Source organism: Gossypium arboreum, chromosome 9 (genome assembly GCF_025698485.1).
Source record: "Gossypium arboreum isolate Shixiya-1 chromosome 9, ASM2569848v2, whole genome shotgun sequence".
In the NCBI taxonomy this organism is placed as follows: domain Eukaryota; kingdom Viridiplantae; phylum Streptophyta; class Magnoliopsida; order Malvales; family Malvaceae; genus Gossypium; species Gossypium arboreum.
In genome coordinates this window covers 85,244,267-85,267,867 of record NC_069078.1, presented here as the reverse complement: position 1 = coordinate 85,267,867, position 23,601 = coordinate 85,244,267, and the positions used below count along the sequence as shown (strand labels likewise).

Here is a 23,601-nt window from a genome sequence, read left to right as displayed (position 1 = left end):
TTTTTTACTTAAAACTGAATCAAGCCTTCAAATAATAGTTGTTGATATAACGATACAATATGGAGATACAAATGAGAGAGTGGTAGTTAATGTAGAAGTAGGTTCACTCAGTCGTATAGAGGGCTAGAGGTAGTAAATACTAGTAGTAACTAGAGTGTTAAGGTTGAGAACTAAAGGTTTGTTGACAAGAGTATTGGTTTAGTATCTAAGGAAAGTTGATCTCTTCTTCATCGTTCTTGAGGTCGAGGGTATTTATAAGCAGGATCTCATGTAAGGTGATATTAATATATTAGACTTATCATCTAATAATTATTACGAAACGCGTGAGGTGAACTTATCATCTAATAATCATTACGAAACGCGTGAAGTGGACTTATCATCCAACAATTATTACAAAATGCGTCAGATAAATTTATTTGATGAGACAAAAATATCAATAAAAGTTTGGAGACTCAAAAGATGATAAATGAATCACAGTTATTCGAATGATACTTGTAGAGGTCAAAATGATACTTGTAGAGGTGACCTCGTGAGTTGCTTGCAATTGGTTTACTCGTAGATTTAAAATATTATAAATATATTTCGTGTTTTTTTGAATAAATGTCATGTTTCAGTTATTTTTGCATATTAATATATTTTAACTAATTTTAAAAATAATTATGTTTGAATTCATGAAGTATTTTACATAATATTTAAATCGTACTACAAATTTCACGTGATTTAGTCCACATTTTCATATGATTTCTTAGTTTATAAATATGAGATGCATTTAAATCTAAAATGTCGAAAATAAACATAAACATTTAATGTACAGCAAAATTTACGATCTCTATCTGAAGATATTAATTCTCTTTATATAGTCATTATTACAAATAAAGTTACAATTGAAAATTCAACCAGGAGGAGACTATAATAAAGTAGAAAGACAACATAAACATAAAATCATAAGCATAAGTGGAACACTGCACTGCAGCATAATAATATCTCAAGTCTCATCTTCAAAGATCTTCAAAAACACCAAAAATATTACCATCCATGTAATTGTTATCTACCAAGCTCACCAAATAGTAGCTGCTCTGAATCTGCAACAACAAAGAAGCATCATTATTAGACAATGTTTACTCGAATTCCGAGATGTATGTATCCAACTCGTGCATATATTTGAATAATCTTACTCCCCATACTCGTGTCCAAATATTACGTTTAGAACTAGTAGCAATTGAGGTGCAAGAGTGAGCATCAAAGTAAACCAAATATTGTAAGTTCATTAGCTATCACGAACCTCTTCGAGCAAATTCTTGGAAGGATCGCCGTCCGGGTACAAGGCGGACCATGATCGAGACCAGATTTCAAATGCTTCGTCCTTCCACACCACAAAACTGGCAGGATCCACCACAGTTGGTTGGATTATTTCTTTAGCAGGGAAGACTCCCCAAGTTACTGCATTCACATCTGTGAGGCCAATGTTTGATAACAAATTCCCCTTTTTGTTGACAGCAACATAGGTCAATGATGAAAAGGAATTGCACTTTTTCACTAGTACATCTAATTTATCCAGTGAGCAGAAAAACTCGAGGTAAGCCTTCTGGTAAACGTACCCTCCTGGGCCACCCCAACCTGCAAGCCATCATAAGAGAATGAGTTAGAGCCAACATAGCGCCGGCTTTTACAACAAGAAGTCAAAGCTAAGGGAAGAAGGTGAGAGAAATCAAGGAGTTGGGCAAACCACCATGCTTAACCTGAACACACACGAACACGCACATTATATATAAACTATCTATAAACCAGTCAGATACATATACTTACCGACAGATGGAGAATCAGAGCGCTCCCCATTGACGGCTGGTTGGCTATTGATGGTAAGGAAGCCCTTCAAATTGATCTTTCCTAGTTGCTCATGTATGATCTTTGTCTCTGGCTGAAGACCATCCAACTCGGACCAAGGGCTACTTCTCAACTTACCCAGACAATGGTTTTTAAATTTCTGATAAACCCGAATTCCAGAATAATAATATCATGATTAAATCCGGTTGAATTGAAAAGAGAGAAGAGAAGAGAAAAGACCAAATAGATTCCAAGCTAGAAATTTCACCTCTTGAATGTCATCAATGCTTTTCAAAGGAGTAGCCCATTCTTCCTGAAGTTTCTTGTCACGTGCACGGGGCCTCATGAACTATAGAGAAATTAAATCAATTTGGTCATACACAGGTTATATCATCAAAAAGAGGAATTAGAGAGGATATTTCACCAATAAACATAAGTTCGCATTATCACCACTAAAGCATAAAAGGATAAAATAAATTCATCTGTATGAATATAGAGATGTTGTCATAAATTCATCAAAATTTGGTGTTTCCTATCAATGAAAGAATATGACACATCAGGTTGTTATTGAGAAAACCAAGATTAAACGAGAAAGTAATTGCAGTTGCACTTCCTCCAAGAGATATTGAATGGATAAAAAATTATTTGAATGTCATCAATAAGAAAAAAATCAACCATTTTGTATACCTGATAGTCGGATAGTGCACCATACGATGGATTTCGAGAATCACCCCATCGCCCCTGTGGGTACTGATCCCAACCAATAGTCCTAGATAAGTAACTCTTTGGACGGTTAGCCCTGCCATCATTAGCCATTAAGATCAGATATCCAGGAATGTTCACATTATAGTACAAACCAGTAAACTGCAGGTATCTAGCCAAGAAGTGGGATGATCAACATTTATCACATACCAAAATATTGGGCGAACATCTTCCTTAACACGGAAGACATTTGCAGGGCGTCTCCAAGGTAAAGACCTAGAAATTTTGGACTCTTCAATCAGTCCAAGGTTCTGCCAACATAAGCCTTCAATTAGTATGGGCAAATAAATCATAACGAATAACAATGTACTACATGAAATTTGTAAGTAAATCCCAAACTTGCATGTCTTTGCTTTCCTTCATTATTTCAACTGATATTTACTTAATTATTTAAAATAAATCTATGAAAAAGTATGACACTGAGACCAATAGATAATTCAATATTCTTTTCTTCAATAAGCGAACAAAAACATAAACTTCGCAAGTCTTCATTGACCCTATAACTATAAACATTCAATTTGAGGAAGAAAGTAACCATGAACTCAACATATTTATTCAAGATTTTTCTTTTAAAATTTCGAAGTACAAGAAGTCAAATGATATTCAGTAATAAAATCTTTAACATGCAAAAGTAAGGATGAAATATAGGGTAATATGAACCAACCATTAGTATAGCTAATGCAGATTTCTCCATGTTTAATGTATAAAGGTGCAACGTCTTAATCCCATGAGCTAAAATCTTGCGGCACATTTCTGTTCCGAGGTGGATTCCATAGGATTTGACTGCTTCATCATTGTCCTTGATAGGCTCTAAGGCAGCAGTGACCTCATCCGGTATCTACAATAAGCCATCAAATGTCGATGTTACATTTGAAAAGTGTTAAAGGAAGTAAACCACCAAATAGCCTTTCATATCCAGTCTTCTAAACAAACATAATGAGCATATTCAATCACAATCTAAAGAACAAAACAGCCCAAACATTGCATTATGATTACATGTGACACCCCTTTCATTTGGAGAAAATTTACCGAGGAAATGCTAGCATTATTTTTCCATAAGCATGGGTTTACCTCAACAAGATCTCCACTGCTTGGAGAATTATTTGAAAAACTAGCTAGTAATGTTTGCAAAATGAATTCGGGAAAGTATAATACTCAACTAGTACATGCACCTTGTCGATAAAATTTAGGAACCGATAAGTCCCTAAACAAAATTTTCTCAAACTAAAAGGAAACACAGGACAAGTGCATGATAATTATGAAAATGTTTGTTATGAAAAGTGAAAACAGGTTATATAACCACATACCTTAGTTTTGCAAAAGCCAGTCATTCGCACAAAACCCTTGTAGTTATTAATGGGCATAATACCAGGCACGATGGGACAAGTAATTCCAATTTGGCGACAATCATTGACAAATTTGAGAAAGATATCAGTATCATAAAACAGTTGAGTAACAATCAGATCAGCTCCCGCATCAACCTACGGATTAAAGAGGTTTTAGAACAACAATTAAAAGTAGAAGAAAACTTTCAAATTAACCAATGAGTTAAAAGTAGAACCTTCTTCTTCAAGTAAGCAAGATCACTCTGATAAGCTTCCGGTGTTGCTACACCATTACTTCCAATAGCATCAGGGTGAGCCTCTGTGCACAAAGAACACCATTAAAACAAGCCTATTTGTAGCAGACAACTAAAAGAACATCAAAAGTACCTGGATAACCGGCAACTGTTATACCAAAGAAGTCACCATATTTAGCTCTAATATGTTTCACCTAGAATATTATAATAAAACTTAGTAATATAATCCCAAAAACCAATGAAGAACACAGTAAAAAAGAACACAAGGGTGTTTACTAAATCGAGGGCACAAGAGAAGCCGCCTTCGACTTGAACAAACTTGTCCTGACCATGAGGAGGGTCACCCCTAAGGGCAAGAACATTTTGAATGCCATTAGACTTAATGGTCTCAAGAGCATGGTCAATTTTCTCAACAGGCATGTTGGTGCAAGTGAGATGCATCATTGTTTCCACACATATCATGTTTTGCATCTTGTTAGCAATGTCCAAAGTGAGATCCGCAGTGGAACCACCAGCACCCCATGTGATGTCACAAAAAGATGGATTATGAGCCACCATTCGATCCATTCTCTCAAACAGGTTGTCCACTCCATCCTCAGTCTTTGGAGGGAAGAACTCAAAGGAAAAAACCACTTTCCCTTGGTCCTGTGACAAAGACTGGATCTTATCTATCACCTTCATTTTTTTTAATTGGATCTGGGACTCTCAGTACCAGCAACAGCTGCAAAAAGTGAAATTCAATAGCTAAAAATCAAAACCCAGTTTTTTTTTAAGACATAAACAAGGAAAAAACATCAAACCCAAACCCGAATCTGAATGAAAAACTGATAATTTAAAGATAAACCCAATTTTTCTAAAGATTGAAAAACATATATATCAATCATATATAAGTAGATCAGATCAGCTGAAACATAAATGAAATGCTAATACTAACAAGTTGCATTGTCCCAAAATCATGGAGCAAAAATACAACATAAATGTGATCAAGAAATTTTCCCGGAAAATATCAAAGAGAAAGGAAAACTCACAAAAGGGGGGATCAAATGAGACGTGGAAGGCAGAGAATGGGTTTGGGAAATCGAGCTAGAGAGTATATATGAGAGGCGGATGGAGGTTGGTATGAGTGAAATGACATTGTTGCCACTCAACAACCCAATAGCCAGTGTCAGCCCACCACACATACCAACTCCATGAGTGATACTTTCAACAATATGATTAAAGATATTATGAAAGAAAAACAAAAAAATACCAACAGAAACAATATGAGATATTATCATAGGATGATCCAAATTCCACAAGCGTGTCCATTATTATTTAGCCTTTACCAAACATGAACCGCGTCATATTTGATTTAGCTTCAAAACAGTGACAAAAAAAGTTGGCAGGGTTATTTCTGACCACAATCCATAAAGATTTTTTTTTCCCTTTTTTTTTTGGGGTGGGGGGGTTGGTGTAATTACTTTAATTATACCTGTTCAAGTTTTGATCTTTGATTGCATTTCTTCTCGTAGTTGATTGTGGAAATGGATTATTTGAAGCTAGCTTTTTTGCAGATTAAAAATAGGGTTAAATATTAAAGTTATATATTAATTTTAATTTAATGTGTAATATCTTATATAAATTCTGATTTTGAATGATTTTATATATAAAATTTTAATTTAATTTAATTTTAGTAAATCACTAACAATATTATCAAATTAATATTAATATATTATATATACAAATAATTATATTAATTAAATATGAAAACATTTGTATATATCATTTTTATATATTTACAATTAAATCAAAATTAAAATTTTATATATACACCATGATTCAAGTTTTATATATATAATTACATAAAACCAAAGTTTATGTATAAAGTTTATATTTATCTAAAAAAATACAATATATCTTTAAACAAAACTTCTTCAAACAAAATTTATAGCTGATCAAATTACACGTGAAATTATAAAAAAATTTATGTAAAGTTTTCACTTGATACTAATATCAATTTTAATCCTAAAATTAACCCTATATGTTATCAATAAATATATATGTTAAACATAAGTCAAGTCAAGTTAATTAATTAACTAACTCGAATTAACTTGGATATGTCTATGGGTCGGATTACTTAGCTCGATTCAAAGACCCGCCCGAAAAGTAAGAAGATTTAGGTAAAAAATATAGGTTCGAAAAATGATTTTGGGCACAAAATAAAACTCGTTTAGAAAACGAGTCTTGTATTGAGTTAGGTTTTTGGCTCAGGCTCCACTCGACCTGAATATGTAAAAAAAAAATTGTTGATTTATCGTGTGCATAGGTACTAAATATTATAATAATAGTTTTTAATGTGTATAATATATTATCATAAATATATTATAATTAATAATATTTAATGGGTTATGTTGCATTAATAATACAGTTAAAAACGGTTATAATGATAAAATAAATTAAACATTATGCCTTTTTATCTTCTTGATAATGATTGCTTTTTGTTGATTTATGGGTGTGTTTTCATGTTGCAAATCACTTGGGGTCGACTTTGTTACGTTCTTAGATGTTTGGACAGGGCTTTGATTTAGTTTAGATAATTAGATGATAATGGTTGTGGGGTTTTAATTACTAATTTGAAGTAATTGGTGCCGGGTTTTAAGTTGACCGAAGGACTAGCTTTTAAAATTTAAGTTAGCTGTAAGATAAAATAAGTTATTGTCAGCCTATTATTTTTGTGTTATTTTTTTAACAATTTCATTATATTTTGTTATAAAAAGATAATACGCGTTAGTATACTTGAATTTACATCCTCTTATATTGATAATAATGTCCATATTAATTAAGTTAAGACTCAATCAGCAACTATATTTTTGAATTACACTCCAATGTGATTACATATTTTTTAAAAATTATTTAATTAATACTTAATTGTCTAGATTAATTAAGAAAATAAATATTCTTTTAGATATTAAACTATTATTGTAAAGCTTTGTGATAACATACTTTAATGTGTCACAAAAAAGAAAATATTTTTCCGAGAATGATTTTAAGAAAATTTATTGTACAGAAAAAATATTTTATCTGTAATCATTCAAATATTAAAAAGTCAAAATTTTCACAAATCATATTTTGATTAAAATTTTACACCAAATAAACATAACTCTATATGTAGGTATATTTTGATTATCAATTCGAAAAAAAAAATCGTTTGCAACATATAGATTGAATTTGGTTAAAATCTCTTTTCTTGATCCCATATACGATTCAATTGACAAAATATTTTTTAATAGATATAATAGTAAAGGCCCATAATGGTTATCAAATTATAATTTAAGTGTTTTGTTCAATTAAAATTTACTTTGATTCTTGATTTTCTATATTATTTTTTTATTTTGAACTTTTGAATTTATTTTCATAAAACAATGGTTTCTATCTATACCTTTTGAACATTGCTTGGTAAAATGCTTCAAAGTTTTTTTTAAATTTTTTAATTCAAGTAAATAAACAATAAATGAATAACTTTTATATGGTATCTAAAAAATGTTTTTCATAATTTTAAATATAAAAAATTATTTTTAATTGTAAATAAAATAAATTAATGATAAATTAATAAAAATAATATCCCATTCAATTTAAGTAAATTTAAATCAATTTTCAATTTTCTCGAATTTTCTTGCTTGGCATAAACCGCAAAATTTTTAATGAAAAGCTTGATTCATTCCACCTTGAAGCTCGATTTTCAAAAAATGAAAATAGGAAAAGCACATTTGCGTGATGGAGGCGGGTGAGAACCAATTTTCACATTATTGGTAATATAAAATAACCTAAGAAATCAAACGGTAATGAATTTAATCTTTATATTACAAAATATTGACACCATTGATAATATAATTGTAGATGACGAGTTAAAAATATTACCTGTTATAACGTCTCATAATTATTTTTCTTAATTAATTTAAAGTAATTAAGAGATAAATAATAAAAAATATATTATTACAGATTAAAAATAAAATAATTATACAATAATACTAAATATTTATTTTTTCTAATTAATTAAATTAATAAGAGATAAATAATAAATAAAATAGTTTAAATTTTGTATAACAATCAAATGAAGAAAAATTATATTCTACAAGAACTCTCTTTTGTTCATGTGATTGGATCAAATAGTACAATTAAATTCTACCATAACTCCCTTTTATTCAAAGAAGTTAAAGAACTTGAAAAAATTCTAACGAACACTATAGCCGTTTTAAAGAAAAATCATCTTCCAAATCAATTCAATTACAGAGAAGAAGTCAAAAGCCATTTATAAAAAAAAGATGCATTCAATCCAAATCAATTGAAAAGGAGGTTGAAATACATTTCAAGAGCAAATTATCGTGACATTTGAAGCAATTCACATCCATCAAATATTAAGTCTAGACAATCCTTATATCGAACCCAAATCGAAAAAAAGAATCAAATGATATTTTATTTGTATTAAAAGATTCTAGATATTGTAATTATCAGTAAAATTAACTTCCAAATTTCAAATCAAAATTTGACTCAAAATTTATATGTAGAATTATATTGTGAGTTTAATCTTATATAATATATAATTTTTTAAAAAACTTTGTTTTTTATAAATTCTAAAGTATATGAATTTAAAATAATATATAAAATTTTTATAAAATTTTTAAAATATTTAAATTTTAGTAATTAAAAAACCTTAAAATTCAAATACCTTTTCAGAGATTTATAATAAATATATATTTTAAAACTTTTTCAAAAATAATTCTTTACAATTTTAATTTTTGTAATAATATTATTAAATTAAATTAATTATATATACATTTAATAAAAAATATTTATTTTTACATAAAATAAATCACGTAGTACTTTGTGATTGATTGTCAATTTCTTTTAATGTTTGTAAGAAAATGGAGTAAAAATATATTGGAGGCCCGCTATAAGTACCGAATTGGAGAGTGATTAATATTTTAAGTACTAAATTAGGATAAAATTTTTAAATATTAAAATAAGAAAATAGATATACTTTTAAATTGTGAATTAAGCCAAAATAAATATGGTAAGGGTTTTTTTTTCTTTGCACATTCCTTATAAAATAACAAAATAATTAACGGAGAGTATAAAAGGAAAAGACATGGGAATAATAAAGACCAACGTATCACCATAAAATATTAAAATAAAAAAAGGTTATAATTGAGATTTATTAAAAATGCTGCTTTGATAAATTGAAGTTTAAATGTTTAAAGAATAAATGCTGAATTTAAATTATAAAATTTATTTGATTAAATACAAGATGTAATTAGACGATTAGATAATATAAAATTTAAATTATGATTTTTATATATTTTTATCATTAATGTTAAATATTTCAAGTTATTTTAATATGAAATATTCGAATAAATTATATTGATTTATCAATTGGAATGTTGATATTGAGAAAAAAATATTACTCAACAAAGATTATAAAATTAAATGAATAAAATATGATAAATATATGTATATTAGATATAATTATATTTATATTAATACTTCTAAAAATAAAAATAAAATAAAATGAATAAAATGTTTATACAGATTCGTAAACTTGGCCATACGGGTTAGACGGGTAGCCCGGCCCTTTGGTGTAATTGAAGCCTCTCCTTTTATATTTGTTCATTGTTTGGCATTGGCTTTCCTTCTAATCTTTCAAACAATAGCTCTCTCTTTACAGGAGAAAACATTATATATAAAAAGAAACTCAGATTAAACTTCGCTTACTTCTTCTACTAATCTCTTTAATTTGTGATTCATAATCTCATTTTTTTATTAATCTGAGAGCAAAAAAAAAAAAAAAAGATCTTGGTTCATTTTTCTATAATGCCCACTTTGTAGACCACTTTGTAGAGGGGGCAAGGTAATAATCTTATCTTCCCCATCATCGGCTTTGAATTTCATTTTTATTTAAAAACTCTGTGTGTGTGTGTGTGTGTTTTTTTTTTAAATATAGAAACGTTTACGCTTTGAATCAATGCTTTCTTTTTGGCTTTTGATCGGTGCCCATTTACACTAAGGCACTCAGAAAGTGTCTTTTATAAAAAAAAATGAACTTTTACTTTCTTTTGATGTTTATTTATTTATTTATTTTTCGTTTGATGGAATTGGGTTTTTCTTTTATTTTCATATGTTTAATGGGTACTTAATAATTTTGCATGGTTAAAAGTCTTTGTTTGATGGGTTTTTTGTTTTGGGTCTAGGGTTCATCCGGATCAACAAATTGGGGGGAAATTCCCCAAATTGGGAACTGATTAGGGTTCTGATCAGATTACAAATGGACTCAAGCTCTTGTTTTTGGAGTATCGGATTGAAGAGCTATTTGTCTCAGGCTTTACTTTTTAAACGGATTGCTTAAGGGAATGGTGATTGCAAAGCTTTTGGCCATGGAAGAAGATTGCTTTCATATATAATTTTGTGTAGCCAGTGATAAAAAAAAAAAACCTCGAAGATTCAGTTGTTTCAGAGAAAAGGGTATTTGGGTTTTAGTGATTTTTTTGTGTTTGATCTCAGTTAGGGGATGGTTTTGGTATCGAGTTATTATTGGAAGGAGTTAATGGTTCTTTATTGTCCCCCCAAGCAACAAAGAAGCTTAGATTGTACTGGACCATTTTTGATTCTTAGGAAACCCTTTGATTTAACATAGTTTTTGAGCTTGAATTCTTGATTGAAAGAGCATTTCTTTTAAGTTATCTTTCTATTTGGGGCATTGTTGAAGTAGCTTGGAATAAGAAAACAGTAGGTTCCCTAAGTTTCTGAGCTAGAATTATTGATCAAAAGAGATTCGTTATCTTCCTATTCGGGGAATTGTTAGCTTGGCATAAGAAAGCAGTAGGTTTCCCAAGTTTCTGAGCTAGAATTATTGATCAAAAGAGCATTTCTTTATCTTCCTATTCGGGGAATTGTTAGCTTGGCATAAGAAAGCAGTAGGTTTCCCAAGTTTCTGAGCTAGAATTGTTGATCAAAAGAGCATTTCTTGAAATTATCTTTCTATTTGGGGCATTTTTGAAGTAGCTTGGCATAAGGAAACAGTAGGTTTCCTAAGTGGTTGCCCGTCTTGATTTTTGCATTTGAAGTGATTTGTTTAGTAATAACCAGTTGACTTGGGGTTGCATCTGAGATTACTGATCTTGGTGACTTGTTGAGCTGTTAAAGAGTGACAGGAGCTCATGGAGGAATACTGAAGCTGGAAATGTATGCAAGGATATGGTGCATGGATAGGAGCATTGGTACTGGTTGTTCCCTTTCTGGAACTTTGCTACTAGAAGATAAACCAAGTGTTTTGGCTTTTAAAGGCATTCGAGTATCGTGTTTTGAACATCAGTGAAATGTCGCGTTGCTTTCCTTTTCCACCACCAGGATACGAAAAGAAGGCTAGGATTGAGAATGAGGACTTACTAAAAAAGGTTAACACTGTTTTCTTATATTGTATAGCCTTTTATGGTAAAACTGAATTAGCATTCAATAGGATCCTGAGAACCAATACTCTGATATTTACATTGGATTTGAGTTTGTGCTTCTCAGTTTCTATTTCCATGCAGTATTAAATGCTTTATAAAGTTTTGGCTGCGTTATCTCGAAATGCATTTTATGCATACATGATATTCTATGATTGCTCTTCTTGCTGAGTGAAGCACGTTTTCTAATTCCGTGGTTTAGGTTGATGGCCTGTTTATTTTGAACAGACAAGATCTTGGTTGTATAGGAATAAATAACTGAACTGGGAGCTTATTGAAATGGCAGAGTAGTATTTCTGGTGTCTAATTTATATACTCACCATTATGCATTTTTTTTAATATTTACGACTGAGCGAATCAATTAGGGTTTCTGGTTTGTTGATATGTTGATCAAAGTGACCTATGGAGAATTTATGTAGGACAAGAACATCGGAAATAGATTTCTCTTAGTGGAAATCCATTAAGTTGATTATTTGTTTTGGAGTAGCAATTCTCATGAGGTTGATATGAAGAGAATAGTTTGGGCTTTGCTGAAGGAATGGCCCGAACATCTGTTACCATAATGGATGATATTTTTAGTAGGTGCAGTTTTTGTGAGAGTTATGAGGATAGAATATGAGTTTCCACCATGATTTTTTGATGTCGTCGGTATCATTGCCGCAACAGTTTTCATTGTCTATGAAGAGACATGTGTCATGGTGTAAACTGAGTATATAGTTTCATCTAGGTGTGTGAACCAAACATTTGTGCTCGTAAATTACTTGAACTTGGCTTGTCAAAACTTGAATTTGGCTCGGTCATTGTTGAGCATTGCTATAGCTTGCATGTCTACGCTCATATTATGATTCGTATAGCATACAAGTATTTATGGTAGAGGTGCGTGCAAACTAAGATTCAATTCTAGCTATCCGGACACAGTACATTCTGCTTGCTGAATAGTTGAATTGGTTATGGTGGTGTAGCCTTGTCTGCCATTCACAAGTTGTGGGTTTTGTATTTATGGTGTGCTGTCATTGTCCCTTTTCAAGTTGTGGCTATAGATGTTTAACAAATTCACTTTAATACCCGCTTTCATAACTTTTCCAGACAGAATACAGAGGGATTATCTTGTTTTTTGTGGTAGCCTTTAAGTAATCTTTTGGAATTTTTCTTGATGAAAAAGTTATTTGCTCAGTTTGCATACTATCTGTGCATTATTGTAACTTGGTGTAGAATGGATCTTTTAGTATAATTTTCAACATTTGGTGTTTATTGAAGTTCTGTTTGATTATATGTTGCCCCGACTCTCTTTATTTTTATTTTTTTGAATTATCCATGTCCAACACCCACTCCCGTGCATATTTGAACATGGGTGCATGGGACATGGCATATGACTACAATCACATGGAAAAACTTAATAAAAACTGGCCATACCCGTATCTGACATTTACATCTAAGCTCAAGCAAAATAGGTTTGATTGGTTCTTAGTAATGTAAATATTATTTTGCATTTGATTTCTAACATCGATCTTGTTTTCAGGAGAAGGAAAAAGAGAAGAAGCATAAGAAGGAGAAGAAGGAGAAGAAGGACAAAGACAAGGACAAGGAAAAGAGAGAAAAAAAGGAAAAAAAAGAGAAAGATAAAAGTGATGGAAAGCATAAAGATAAGAAAGACAAAAAAGAAAAACACAGAGACAAAAAGAAGGAAAAGAAGGAAAAGGATAGAGATAAAGAGAAAGATAGAAGTAATATCTCCGATGAGAAGAAGTTTCATGGTCTTCCAGGGGGTCAAAATGGGGAGAAAATCTCAGATGAGAATATACGTCCTGGAAAATCTGAAGGTCAAAGTGGGGACAAGTTCATTCAGAAAGAGAAAGGTAGGGATAAAGACCGAAGCAGTACCTTGGATGACAAGAAGCATGCTGGACAATTTTTGGGTTATAATGGGCAAAAGGTTAGCCAGAATAGCAATCTCGCTGAAGATTTCCGGGATTCTAAATTTGTGCAAGGGAGGAGGATCAGAGATGAAGGTCCAGGAGCTGGGGACCGATTTGCAGAGAAGTTTATGGTTAACGACAAAAAGCGAGATGAGCAAATGGTCAGATTGGTGGCTAAGACTGCCAACACGCCAGCTGAAGGGATGGAAAAGAACAAGAGAAGTGATGATAGTAGGTTGGATGTGCAAAGAATCAGGGAGGATACAAGCTCTGGTCGAAATGCTATGGTCTCGAACCTTGGTGGTGCAGTTAAAGCTAGAGCTGAAGGGATCCCTGGACAAGTGGACAATAATACCGAGAGGCGGGGAGAAGGGAAAGAAAAAACCAAAGAAAAAGAAAGCAATGATAAAATCAAGGATAAGCACAAGGAGAAAAAAAGCCATGGGAAAGAGAAGGATAGGGACAGAGAGAAGCATGAAGCGGCAGTGAAGGCCAAAACTGAACATCGGAATTTGGAGCAGGATAATTTGAAAGGAAGCAAGAAAGATGACCCTGTAGGTACCAAAACTCAAAAATCATTGGATCCTTTCGACGTAGGTAACAAGGGTGCTGTTGCTGTGGAAAATCTCCACAAGCGCAAGGACCGGGAAAAAAATGGATTCTTTCATGGTGAGTTTTATGCCATGATTGTATGTATCAATCCCGCTGATCACTTGAAACTTTTCTTTTTGTTTAGGTAGGTGATTGCTTGAAACTTGATGCCCTCTTATCTGTTAGAAAACTCACAGTAAACCTGTGCTTGAAATTGAGCAATTGCTTTTAGTGGCAGTAAAAGTTCTAGAGCTTTATAACTCTTGGTTAACGGTTTTGCTTTCTTTTTCTTACAGTTGATGACATTAAACCCAAAAAGCAGCCGAGAACTACTTCCTCTCATCCGTTGACGGACAATGGAAGGACATTGGAATCTTGTAAATCTCCCATTGCACCTACTTCAGATACCCCCAAAGCAAGAACCAGTCTTAAAGCAGATAATAACGAACGCAAGGTGAATGGTATTATTGAAGCTCAGCTGTCATCTATCTCCCCAACAAAGCATTTATCAACTAGTGCAAAAGCTAGTCAGACTGATAAAGTATTTATGAAACCACCGCACCCAGATACCAAGTATTTAAGCCAGGTACTTTCAGTTTCGGAAATGGAAGAATGGCCTGATTTCGATGACCAAACATGGCTATTTAGCAGCAATGAATCTCAATCAAAGAAAAACCCCAAGGTGGGAGTTCCTGAGATTGATGAGACCCCACATGTATGGTCAGAGGCTCTGCAAATAGAGTCAGCGGATGTTTATGCTCTACCATATGTTATTCCATACTGATTTCGTCTTTATCAGTCGGCACAATAGTTAACCTTCCACTGCAGCCAAATTCGTCCCAGCAGTATTCTGCCGTCAAACTCGGGTGTTTCAGTTCATGCTATTACCACACGATTGAATGGTCAAAACTTCGTCCAAAGAACCGATCAGTTGCGGCAACAATTACATGATTTTATCATGTCCATTCCATTGCTGGAAGAATTAATTCATTCCAAACCAATTGCCATTAGAGAGAAAAGGGGGAGAGATTCTGTAAACTTCTTGAAATGTTAAATTTCATTAAATTGGTTGAAAGCTGAGAAGCTCATTTCTAATCGAGAAATGGAAGAGAAAACTAGCTGTGGTCATTGCAATTCCACTGCAATTTTGATGATTGTAACATAGAACACTTTATTTTGCTAAGTTAATATAAAGGTAGAGGGAAAAAGAGAGTAGTCTGCATTCATTTATTCACCATTCTGTTGTCGGTCTTTTTGGTTTTTCTCGTTGTTGATTATGTTTGCAATTATGATAAATATGACTTAGTATTAGTGTTCGAGTTCATATCATTTTCAATAATATATAATTTTGAAAACCACTTTATTTTACCATTTGTTCCGCTTATAATCTTGTTCCTCTCCATTATGAATTTATACTACCACCTCCTTAAATGTTTTATGCATTTATTTTTGTCTCACCTCGCCGCTCTAAAATCTTTTTAAAATTATGTAAATATTTAAACACAACTTTTATGAAAACATAAAATATATGATTTATCTTTTATATTATGTTATTACATTTTTTACTTTTAATACTTTATAGGTTTAAAGGTGTAAAAAATAATTAAGTTGTTGTTTTTCTTTTGCACCTAATTGAGTATTTAAACTTTCAAAATGTATCATTATTTTTTTTGCACTCAATTGAGTACTTGAACTGTCAAAATGTATTAAAAATTAAAAAGGCCCTTTGGCCATTAACTTTAACCATTAATTGTTAAAGTTAACGGCCCTTAATTTTTTTTCGATTAAAGCCGTCACTTACTGCAATATAGCGTGATATATGACAAAATGATAAAAATAAAAATAAAAATATTATAAAAATATTATAAAACACTTCTTTTGGTATGATAATTTTTATAAATCTTTTACTTAATTTTATATTTTTTTATAATTTTCTTCCATCTTTATAAAAGTTTATAATTTTTTTATATTACTATATGTTTTATAATTTTTATTATTTTTATAATTTTTATTAAAATTTAATAAATTTTATAATTTTAGTGATTTCTATTTTATAATTTTTTATCACATGTCAAGTGTGTTTATGACACATGGTGGCTTTAATCGAAAAAAATTAGGGACAATTAATTTAAATATTAAATTGAGTGAAAAAATAATGGCTTAATTTTTTTTTAAGTTTAAGGACTTTTTTATATATTTTAAAATTTAAGTATCTAATTAAGTGAAAAAAAGTAAGGACTTAATATTTTTTAAATTTGAGAATTTTACAACATTAAACCTAATTTATATATAAAAATAAAATAATAATTTAATATAATGAAGTGGGTAAAGACAAAGACAAATAATTACACTGGTTTATATGTAGCATCCAAAACAAAAATTTCACCCCTCACCCAATTTTCAGTAAAATCTCATACTCTTCGGATAAATCAATTCAAAATTTATGGGTTCGAATTTCACCGGTCTAAATCCTAAAATATTATGAAACCCGAATTAAATTACCTAAAAAAGTAAAAAAAAAAAGATTTCCTAGGCATCCAATAAAATATGTACACGTGTAAAATGATGGCCACTGATTGTAATTTTCCGTCATCCCCCAATTAAACCCTCGTTTGCTCCAATTCCTTCCTCTCTGTAACATTTCCAGTCGCCAAACGCGAAGTTGATAAAAGCTCGCGACTTTTATTCAAAGTGCGCCGCCGCCGGTATAAGAAGACCAATCAGAGCTAATGGGAGACCCAAATGAGATGGCTCCGAAGCTTCCAGTCGCTGGGAAACGCAACGTCCTCATCACCAGCGCTTTGCCTTACGTCAACAACGTCCCTCATCTCGGCAACATCATCGGAAGTGTGTTATCGCCTCTCTAATTCTAGGGCTTAACTAATCTTTTCTTCTTCTTTTTTCCGCATTTTGTGATGATTTTGATTTTTTTTTTGGTTTGGTAAAGGTGTCTTAAGCGCCGACGTTTTTGCTCGCTATTGCCGGTTGCGAGGCTATAATGCTATATATATTTGTGGAACCGATGAGTACGGAACGACGACGGAGACTAAAGCCGTGGAAGAGAATTGTACTCCTCAAGAGATTTGTGACAAGTAATTTAAAAAAATATTGTTGCGAGTTTCTGCTGAAAATTTGTTTCAAGTTTCTGACTTTATTTGATTTTTTAGGTATCATGCACTTCATAAGGAAGTTTATGATTGGTTTGATATAAGTTTCGATAAGTTTGGAAGAACATCGAGTCCGGAACAAACTGAAGTTTGCCAAGCAATTTTCAAGAAGCTATGGGAGAACAATTGGCTTACGGAGAAACCAATGCAACAGGTATGTAGGCAATATTTCGTGAATGACTTTATTTGTTTAATTGATCTTTGTTCTTAAGTTGGAATGTATAACTCGTCAGTTAATGTTGAAGGCAAATCGTAATTGATTTGAAAGAAAATGTTAACTAATTCACATATTTGCTTCATGTAAAAGTAAAATTTTGTGTCTTTTTATAAAAAAAAAAAGAATAATTTTTTGCACAGTTGTTGCAGAGCATAAAGGAAAAAAAAAGTTTCAACAATTTGACCCAAAACTCATTTACTGTGCTAAATATTCTTTTTTTAGTTTGTATTTTTTCTTATGACTTGAATTCCTCTTGGCATCTAGCTTTTTTGTGATACATGCCAACGATTCCTGGCTGATCGGCTTGTGGAAGGAACCTGTCCAGATGGAGGGTGTAACTACAATTCTGCTCGTGGAGATCAATGTGAAAAGTGCGGGAAGCTCTTGAATCCTACTGAACTAAAAGAACCTAGGTGCAAGGTACAATTAGATCAGTAACTAGATTGACATTTATTTCTTTATCCATAATTGTGGTTGTGGTAATTCTTTTCCTGCACTTCATTATAATGAGTGATGCTTTTCTATTTATGGAAGAGATACCGTGTCTGGAGATGTGCATATCACCTATTGCTGAAGTTAATTGTTTTTTTATGAGGCCAGTGAATGTAATATCAATTTTGAAGTGCTACTATATTGTTTCTTTTTTTACAATGAGGAAGTTTTGATAAGGAAATTGGGAATTAATGGAAGTATTGCAATTTATAAGGATGGTTGAACTTTGATTACAGGCCTGCCAAAATACTCCACGTATTCGTGACACAAGGCACTTATTTCTTGAGCTTCCTTTGCTAAAGGATAAATTAGTTGAGTACATCAACAAAATGTCAGTTGATGGTTCTTGGAGCCAAAATGCTATTAATACAACACAAGCTTGGCTCACAGAAGGACTTAAAGCACGGTGTATTACCAGAGACTTGAAGTGGGGGGTTCCTGTTCCACACGAGAATTTTAAGGACAAGGTAAGATAAAGTTTCAATATATTATGATGGCAGTTTAGTCCATTTTGTAATTGAAAAAAAGTTTGAGTTTATTTATTCAGTCTACTTTCAAACCTTGTGGTGATAGGTTTTCTATGTCTGGTTTGATGCACCTATTGGATATGTCTCAATTACTAAATGCTACACATTTGATTGGGAAAAATGGTGGAAAAATCCTGAAAATGTGGAGCTGTTTCAGTTCATGGGAAAAGACAACATACCATTTCATACTGTAAGTATCATGTTCAAAATTGCCTTGACGGATAGGGTGCTATGTCATGCATTTAGCTGTAGTTTTGTGTTCCATTCTTGCTGTAGCTGATAGATGAGGATCTTTTCTCCTTTAATACTTAGATGACTTGCTCCACATATTTGACATACAGTAAAGTTGCTGAAGGTCTTGAATTGAACTACAATGCTGGAGCATCAAACCATTTTGGATATGGATAGTATTTGTGTAATTTTTCTGTGACAGTTGTGGAGATCTGTTGGTGAATTATTCTTGGAGGACTTAAATCTTATCGTATCATGATGTGGAATTGTTTAGTCCATTTATCTAGTATTTTCTTTCCTGCTTTTCGTTTTAATCAATTATATCCTGCTTTGTATTCCATTCACTACGCTATGGTAGTGTCATCTTCCCATAGAAAGTAGTGAAAGAAACGAATTTTGTGTTGTTCTTTTTTAAAAATAAAATAAAACTATGGAGTTGTTTCTGCATAAGTTTTAAATGTAGTATATTTCTATTTCAGGTGATGTTTCCATCAACTCTTCTTGGGACCAGTGAAAACTGGACATTGATGAAAAGCATCAGTGTTACAGAGTATTTAAATTACGAAGCTGGTAAGTAGCCATTTGATTGGTTCGATCCACATGCTGTGGGGAAATGAATTGATTTAAGATTAGTGCATGCTAGACAAGTGAAATCATGAATTATCCATCTTAACAGCCTGATGTACTCAGTTTTTTATTTGTTTGGTTTTTATAGGGAAGTTCTCCAAGAGTAAAGGCATAGGAGTTTTTGGCAATGATGTAAAGGATACAAAAATACCTGTAGAAGTATGGAGATATTACTTGTTAACCAATAGACCTGAGGTAGCCCTCTTCAGTTAACATCATTTATGACTTTCTTTGATCTTGCATTCTACATACTGTTTTTTCTTTTTTTTTTTATAATTATTATCTTGTTGTTTTGGAAACTAGGTTTCTGACACCTTGTTTACATGGGACGACTTGCAAGCAAAACTGAATAACGAGTTGCTTAGTAATTTGGGCAACTTCATCAATCGAGTTTTGAGCTTTATTGCAAAACCTCCTGGTTAGTCATCTGATCGACTGGAATCCTTTTGTTTTTAAGAATTTGGATATCGTTCTTGCTGTGGGAGTTCAAAATTTGTTGTTATATTCAAGTTGGAGGGGAAAGAATCATGCTGTCTGTGATAGTACTTGGACTTTTAGTTCATAATTGACAGGAATTGTTTTAATATTTCTGCTTAAGCCTTAGTTCAAGTGATGATTGATCAAGCGATAGGTAAGATATATCCTTGAAGTCCTAATATTAAGAAATTACCTATCAAACTTTGTTTTTCATATTGTTGGTGGTGAAATAACTAGATGTTACTTTCGGAATAGTCTGTATGGTTGAGAATTAGTCAATAAACTTTGTGCTTCTATTACAACTCTTTTTTCCCTTTTCATTTGTTTTGGGAAATGGATAGTTATTTAGCAACAACTGGCTTTTTACTGCTTCACATAGTTGGATCTGTGCCAGTGGATTTATCTAATACTTGCTGACTGCAGGTCAAGGATATGGTTCCGTTATTCCTGATTCTCCAACTGCTGAGTCACATCCCTTGACAAAGGCTTTAAGTGAGAAAGTGGGTAAACATGTAGAGCAATATATTGAAGCCATGGAGAAGGTGACTGTTCTTAAACTTTGACATCATTACATTTGACTAGAACCTATCGCCCTTTGCATCCTCAAATCATAACTATTTACAACTCTTTGGACTTTCTGCAGGTGAAATTAAAGCAAGGATTAAGAACTGCAATGAGCCTCTCAGGTGAAGGAAATGCATATCTGCAAGTAAGTTGGAGAAACTCTAGTTCTAGGAAATATTTTATTGAGTTACTCTGTTATAAATATGTTTCTTTTTCTGGCTAATGGCACTTCTTCTAATGTGTTTTATTGATATTTTCCATTCAGGAAAGCCAATTTTGGAAGCTTTACAAAGAAGACCAACCTTCTTGTTCAATTGTTATGAGAACTGCAGTGGGGCTAGTGCATATTCTTGCATGCCTATTGGAACCTTTTATTCCATCTTTTTCTGTTGAGGTAATCTAATAGGTTCAGAGATTTTGTAATCTAATAGGTTCAGAGATTTTCTCCTGCTGTGATTGGAAATAATTCTGTTATATGCAGTGCTGGCTGTTTAACTTGATTTCTCATGCTATGAGATCCATTTTTTTTTTTTGTTGCATTTAAAGGTATTTAAGCAACTTAATTTGCCTCCTCAAGCACAAATTTCCCTTTGTGATGAGAAAGGAGACATCGATAGGGCTTCAAGACCGTGGGAGATAATACCAGCTGGGCATAAAATCGGAGATCCAAAACCTTTATTTGAGGAACTGGTATCATTGCATCTTCTATGTTATATGTCAATATGCCATCTTCTTTATTTTATTTTTACTATTTGGTGGCTTGGAGTTGACGGATTGGCACAGTACTTGTTTTTCTTTTTGGTCATACTTATATTGTAAACATAATAAATGACAGAAAACTGAAAGAGTTGAAGAGCTAAGGCAACAATATGCCGGAAGTCAAGCTGATAGGCGTGCAAGGGCAGAAGCCGATGCTGCAAAGACTGCTGAGCAACTGAAGAAAACAAAAATTTCAGGTTGGATATGTCTCCTTTGTTATATTTAAAGAATTATTATCTAGAAAAATTATCCTACTAGAAACTTCTTAATTTAATTAAAATTATTTTATATTTATGAAATTAATCTTATTATTAAAGTTCAAAATTATAATAAAAATGAATTGACATGGCAATTTAAAAATATATTAGCGATAACCGTCCTTATCATTTCCAAAATTTCTCTATATTTGTGTTTTTATTTGAATTATAGATTATTTTGAACTCTTCTCCATAATATTGATGTTTACAGTTTTTTAATGTGAAAATCCAAAAATGAAAAAGAAGTGTTGGAAAAGTAAGTTTTAGATTTCATAGAAGTGTTTCGGGAAAGTTCAAAGGGGAACAGTGGACATTACCTAAAATAAGTAAACAATTTTTTATTGGGTTTACTTTAAATAACTTGGGTGTTTTTTCCTTCAAAATTTTCATTAAATTCATAGGGCTGATTATTGCTTCTTTTCTTTCTGTCCCGAAACTACTTTTTGGAGCATTATTTTTTGGTTTGTATAATTTCATTTGAAGATTTTATCTAAGCTAAAATCTCGTTGGTTCTTCACTCCTTTTCGTTAGATATGTGTATATTATGCGCAAGCTTAGCTTAGTTGTGAGCTGTTATTTGTTACAGATAGCAAGAAAGAGAAAGCTAAGAAATCTTCAGCCAACTCTAAAGAAAAGCCCACTGCTGAACCGGAAATTTCCATCACAAGACTCGATATTCGGGTTGGCAAGATTATAAAAGCTCAAAAACATCCCGATGCTGATTCTCTGTATGTTGAAGAGATCGATGTGGGTGAAGCCCAGCCTCGAACAGTTGTTAGTGGGCTCGTGAAATATATTCCTTTGGAAGAGATGCAGGTATTTGTTCTTTGCCCTGTAATTTGTTCAGTAATATGTCAATTGTAGAGGTTATCGGTATACCTTATTTGGGAGAGATGAGGTGCTTGATCTATGTTTAAGGTTTTTCTAATATCTTCTTTGGATTTATTATCGAGCAGGACCGGATGGTTTGTGTTCTTTGTAATTTGAAGCCCGCAACCATGCGCGGTATAAAATCACATGCAATGGTTCTTGCAGCTTCGAACAACGACCACACCAAGGTAAGCAAATAGCTTTCGTTAATGGCATCAACCCCTGAAGTAATTTAACTTGGTGTAGAATTTCGTAGGCTTGTATACTGGAATGGACTTCGATTCAACGAAACAATAAAATGTTGATGTAAATTTCATGCCATCTAACTGGTAACATTGGATAGGATGGTTCTAAAAGATACCTTTGATTCATGTTTATTAGGTGGAATTGGTTGAACCACCAAAGTCAGCCAAGGTCGGAGAGCGAGTTACCTTTCCTGGTTTCACAGGCGAGCCGGATGATGTGTTAAACCCAAAGAAAAAGGTTTGGGAAACTCTACAAGTGGATCTCCACAGTGATGCAAATCTGGTGGCCTGTTATAAAGATATTCCTTTGACCACATCTGCTGGGATTTGCAAAGTTTCCTCCATTACCAATGGGTCAATTAGATAAAGATGGTTACATCAAGCCATTTATCCCAAAGAAGAAATTGGAAAATTGTGTTATGAATTTTAACTATTTTCTGTTCTTATTTTGTTTTTGTGCTTTAAGTTCATCGTGATTTTTCAAAAAGAATTTTGGCACGCACACATTTTTATCTCATAGATATGAATGGACTTTTTAATCCATTTTTTATGGACATGATTACACGATATGAAAAATTACTAAAACATCGCATGAAAATAGTTAAGAAAATTTACAAATATAAATGGCTATTTGCAGTTGAAGTGTTGGTGTTGATGTGTGTATCTACGAGAGCATGTCATAAATAAATATTTGTACATGCCATTCAACTTTTCGAAATTCTTGACAAAAATATTCAAAAAGTAAATATTTTAGCTATTTTTCATTATTTGTCATCTAATGGCTAAATTTGTGATTAGAAACAGTAGAACTCATGTTAGACTTTTTCTATTGGTATATACATAATTTATAAATGTATATTTTACTTTAAAAGTTTAATGGATTTTATCATCAATTCATTGATAAAATAAAAATAATAACCTTAATCAATGAAGATTTTTACTCAATGACAGTAGAAATTTTGAAATCTCAATATCCAAATATTGTTGTGTATAATCAATCATGACTAACAAATGTAAA

At 32.1% G+C, this 23,601-nt stretch overlaps 3 protein-coding genes across 4 annotated transcripts; 2 read left to right on the top strand and 1 right to left on the bottom strand.

Moving 5' to 3' along the window:
* Window positions 1-802: 802 nt before the first annotated feature.
* LOC108457212 (methylenetetrahydrofolate reductase 2-like) lies at window positions 803-5,453 on the bottom strand. Of its 2 annotated transcripts, none has more exons than XM_017756141.2 (12): window positions 5,194-5,453; window positions 4,442-4,886; window positions 4,299-4,359; window positions 4,148-4,230; window positions 3,894-4,067; window positions 3,251-3,424; window positions 2,737-2,837; window positions 2,512-2,623; window positions 2,093-2,173; window positions 1,807-1,984; window positions 1,283-1,617; window positions 803-1,082 (listed from the first exon to the last, which is right to left on the bottom strand). In XM_017756141.2, exons 2-12 carry the CDS (start codon window positions 4,844-4,846, stop codon window positions 999-1,001), a joined length of 1,788 nt encoding a protein of 595 aa, XP_017611630.1. In that variant the 5' UTR covers window positions 4,847-4,886; window positions 5,194-5,453; the 3' UTR covers window positions 803-998. The 2 variants fall into 2 exon arrangements, with proteins under 2 accessions (XP_017611630.1, XP_052875062.1); XM_053019102.1 differs by having other exon boundaries at window positions 5,100-5,242.
* Window positions 5,454-9,776: 4,323 nt separating this feature from the next.
* Window positions 9,777-15,505, top strand: LOC108457250 (uncharacterized). Its single transcript, XM_017756209.2, has 4 exons — window positions 9,777-10,049; window positions 10,390-11,592; window positions 13,163-14,228; window positions 14,447-15,505. The coding sequence occupies exons 2-4, from the start codon at window positions 11,515-11,517 to the stop codon at window positions 14,932-14,934; spliced, it is 1,632 nt and encodes a 543-aa protein (XP_017611698.1). The 5' UTR covers window positions 9,777-10,049; window positions 10,390-11,514; the 3' UTR covers window positions 14,935-15,505.
* Window positions 15,506-16,698: 1,193 nt separating this feature from the next.
* LOC108457147 (methionine--tRNA ligase, cytoplasmic) lies at window positions 16,699-23,207 on the top strand. The gene is made up of 17 exons (XM_017756020.2): window positions 16,699-16,997; window positions 17,098-17,242; window positions 17,318-17,471; window positions 17,799-17,954; window positions 18,263-18,493; window positions 18,600-18,743; window positions 19,264-19,354; window positions 19,500-19,606; window positions 19,715-19,829; window positions 20,312-20,430; window positions 20,532-20,597; window positions 20,718-20,846; window positions 20,999-21,142; window positions 21,288-21,408; window positions 22,055-22,284; window positions 22,425-22,526; window positions 22,720-23,207. The coding sequence occupies exons 1-17, from the start codon at window positions 16,880-16,882 to the stop codon at window positions 22,948-22,950; spliced, it is 2,403 nt and encodes an 800-aa protein (XP_017611509.1). The 5' UTR covers window positions 16,699-16,879; the 3' UTR covers window positions 22,951-23,207.
* The last annotated feature ends 394 nt before the right edge of the window (window positions 23,208-23,601 follow it).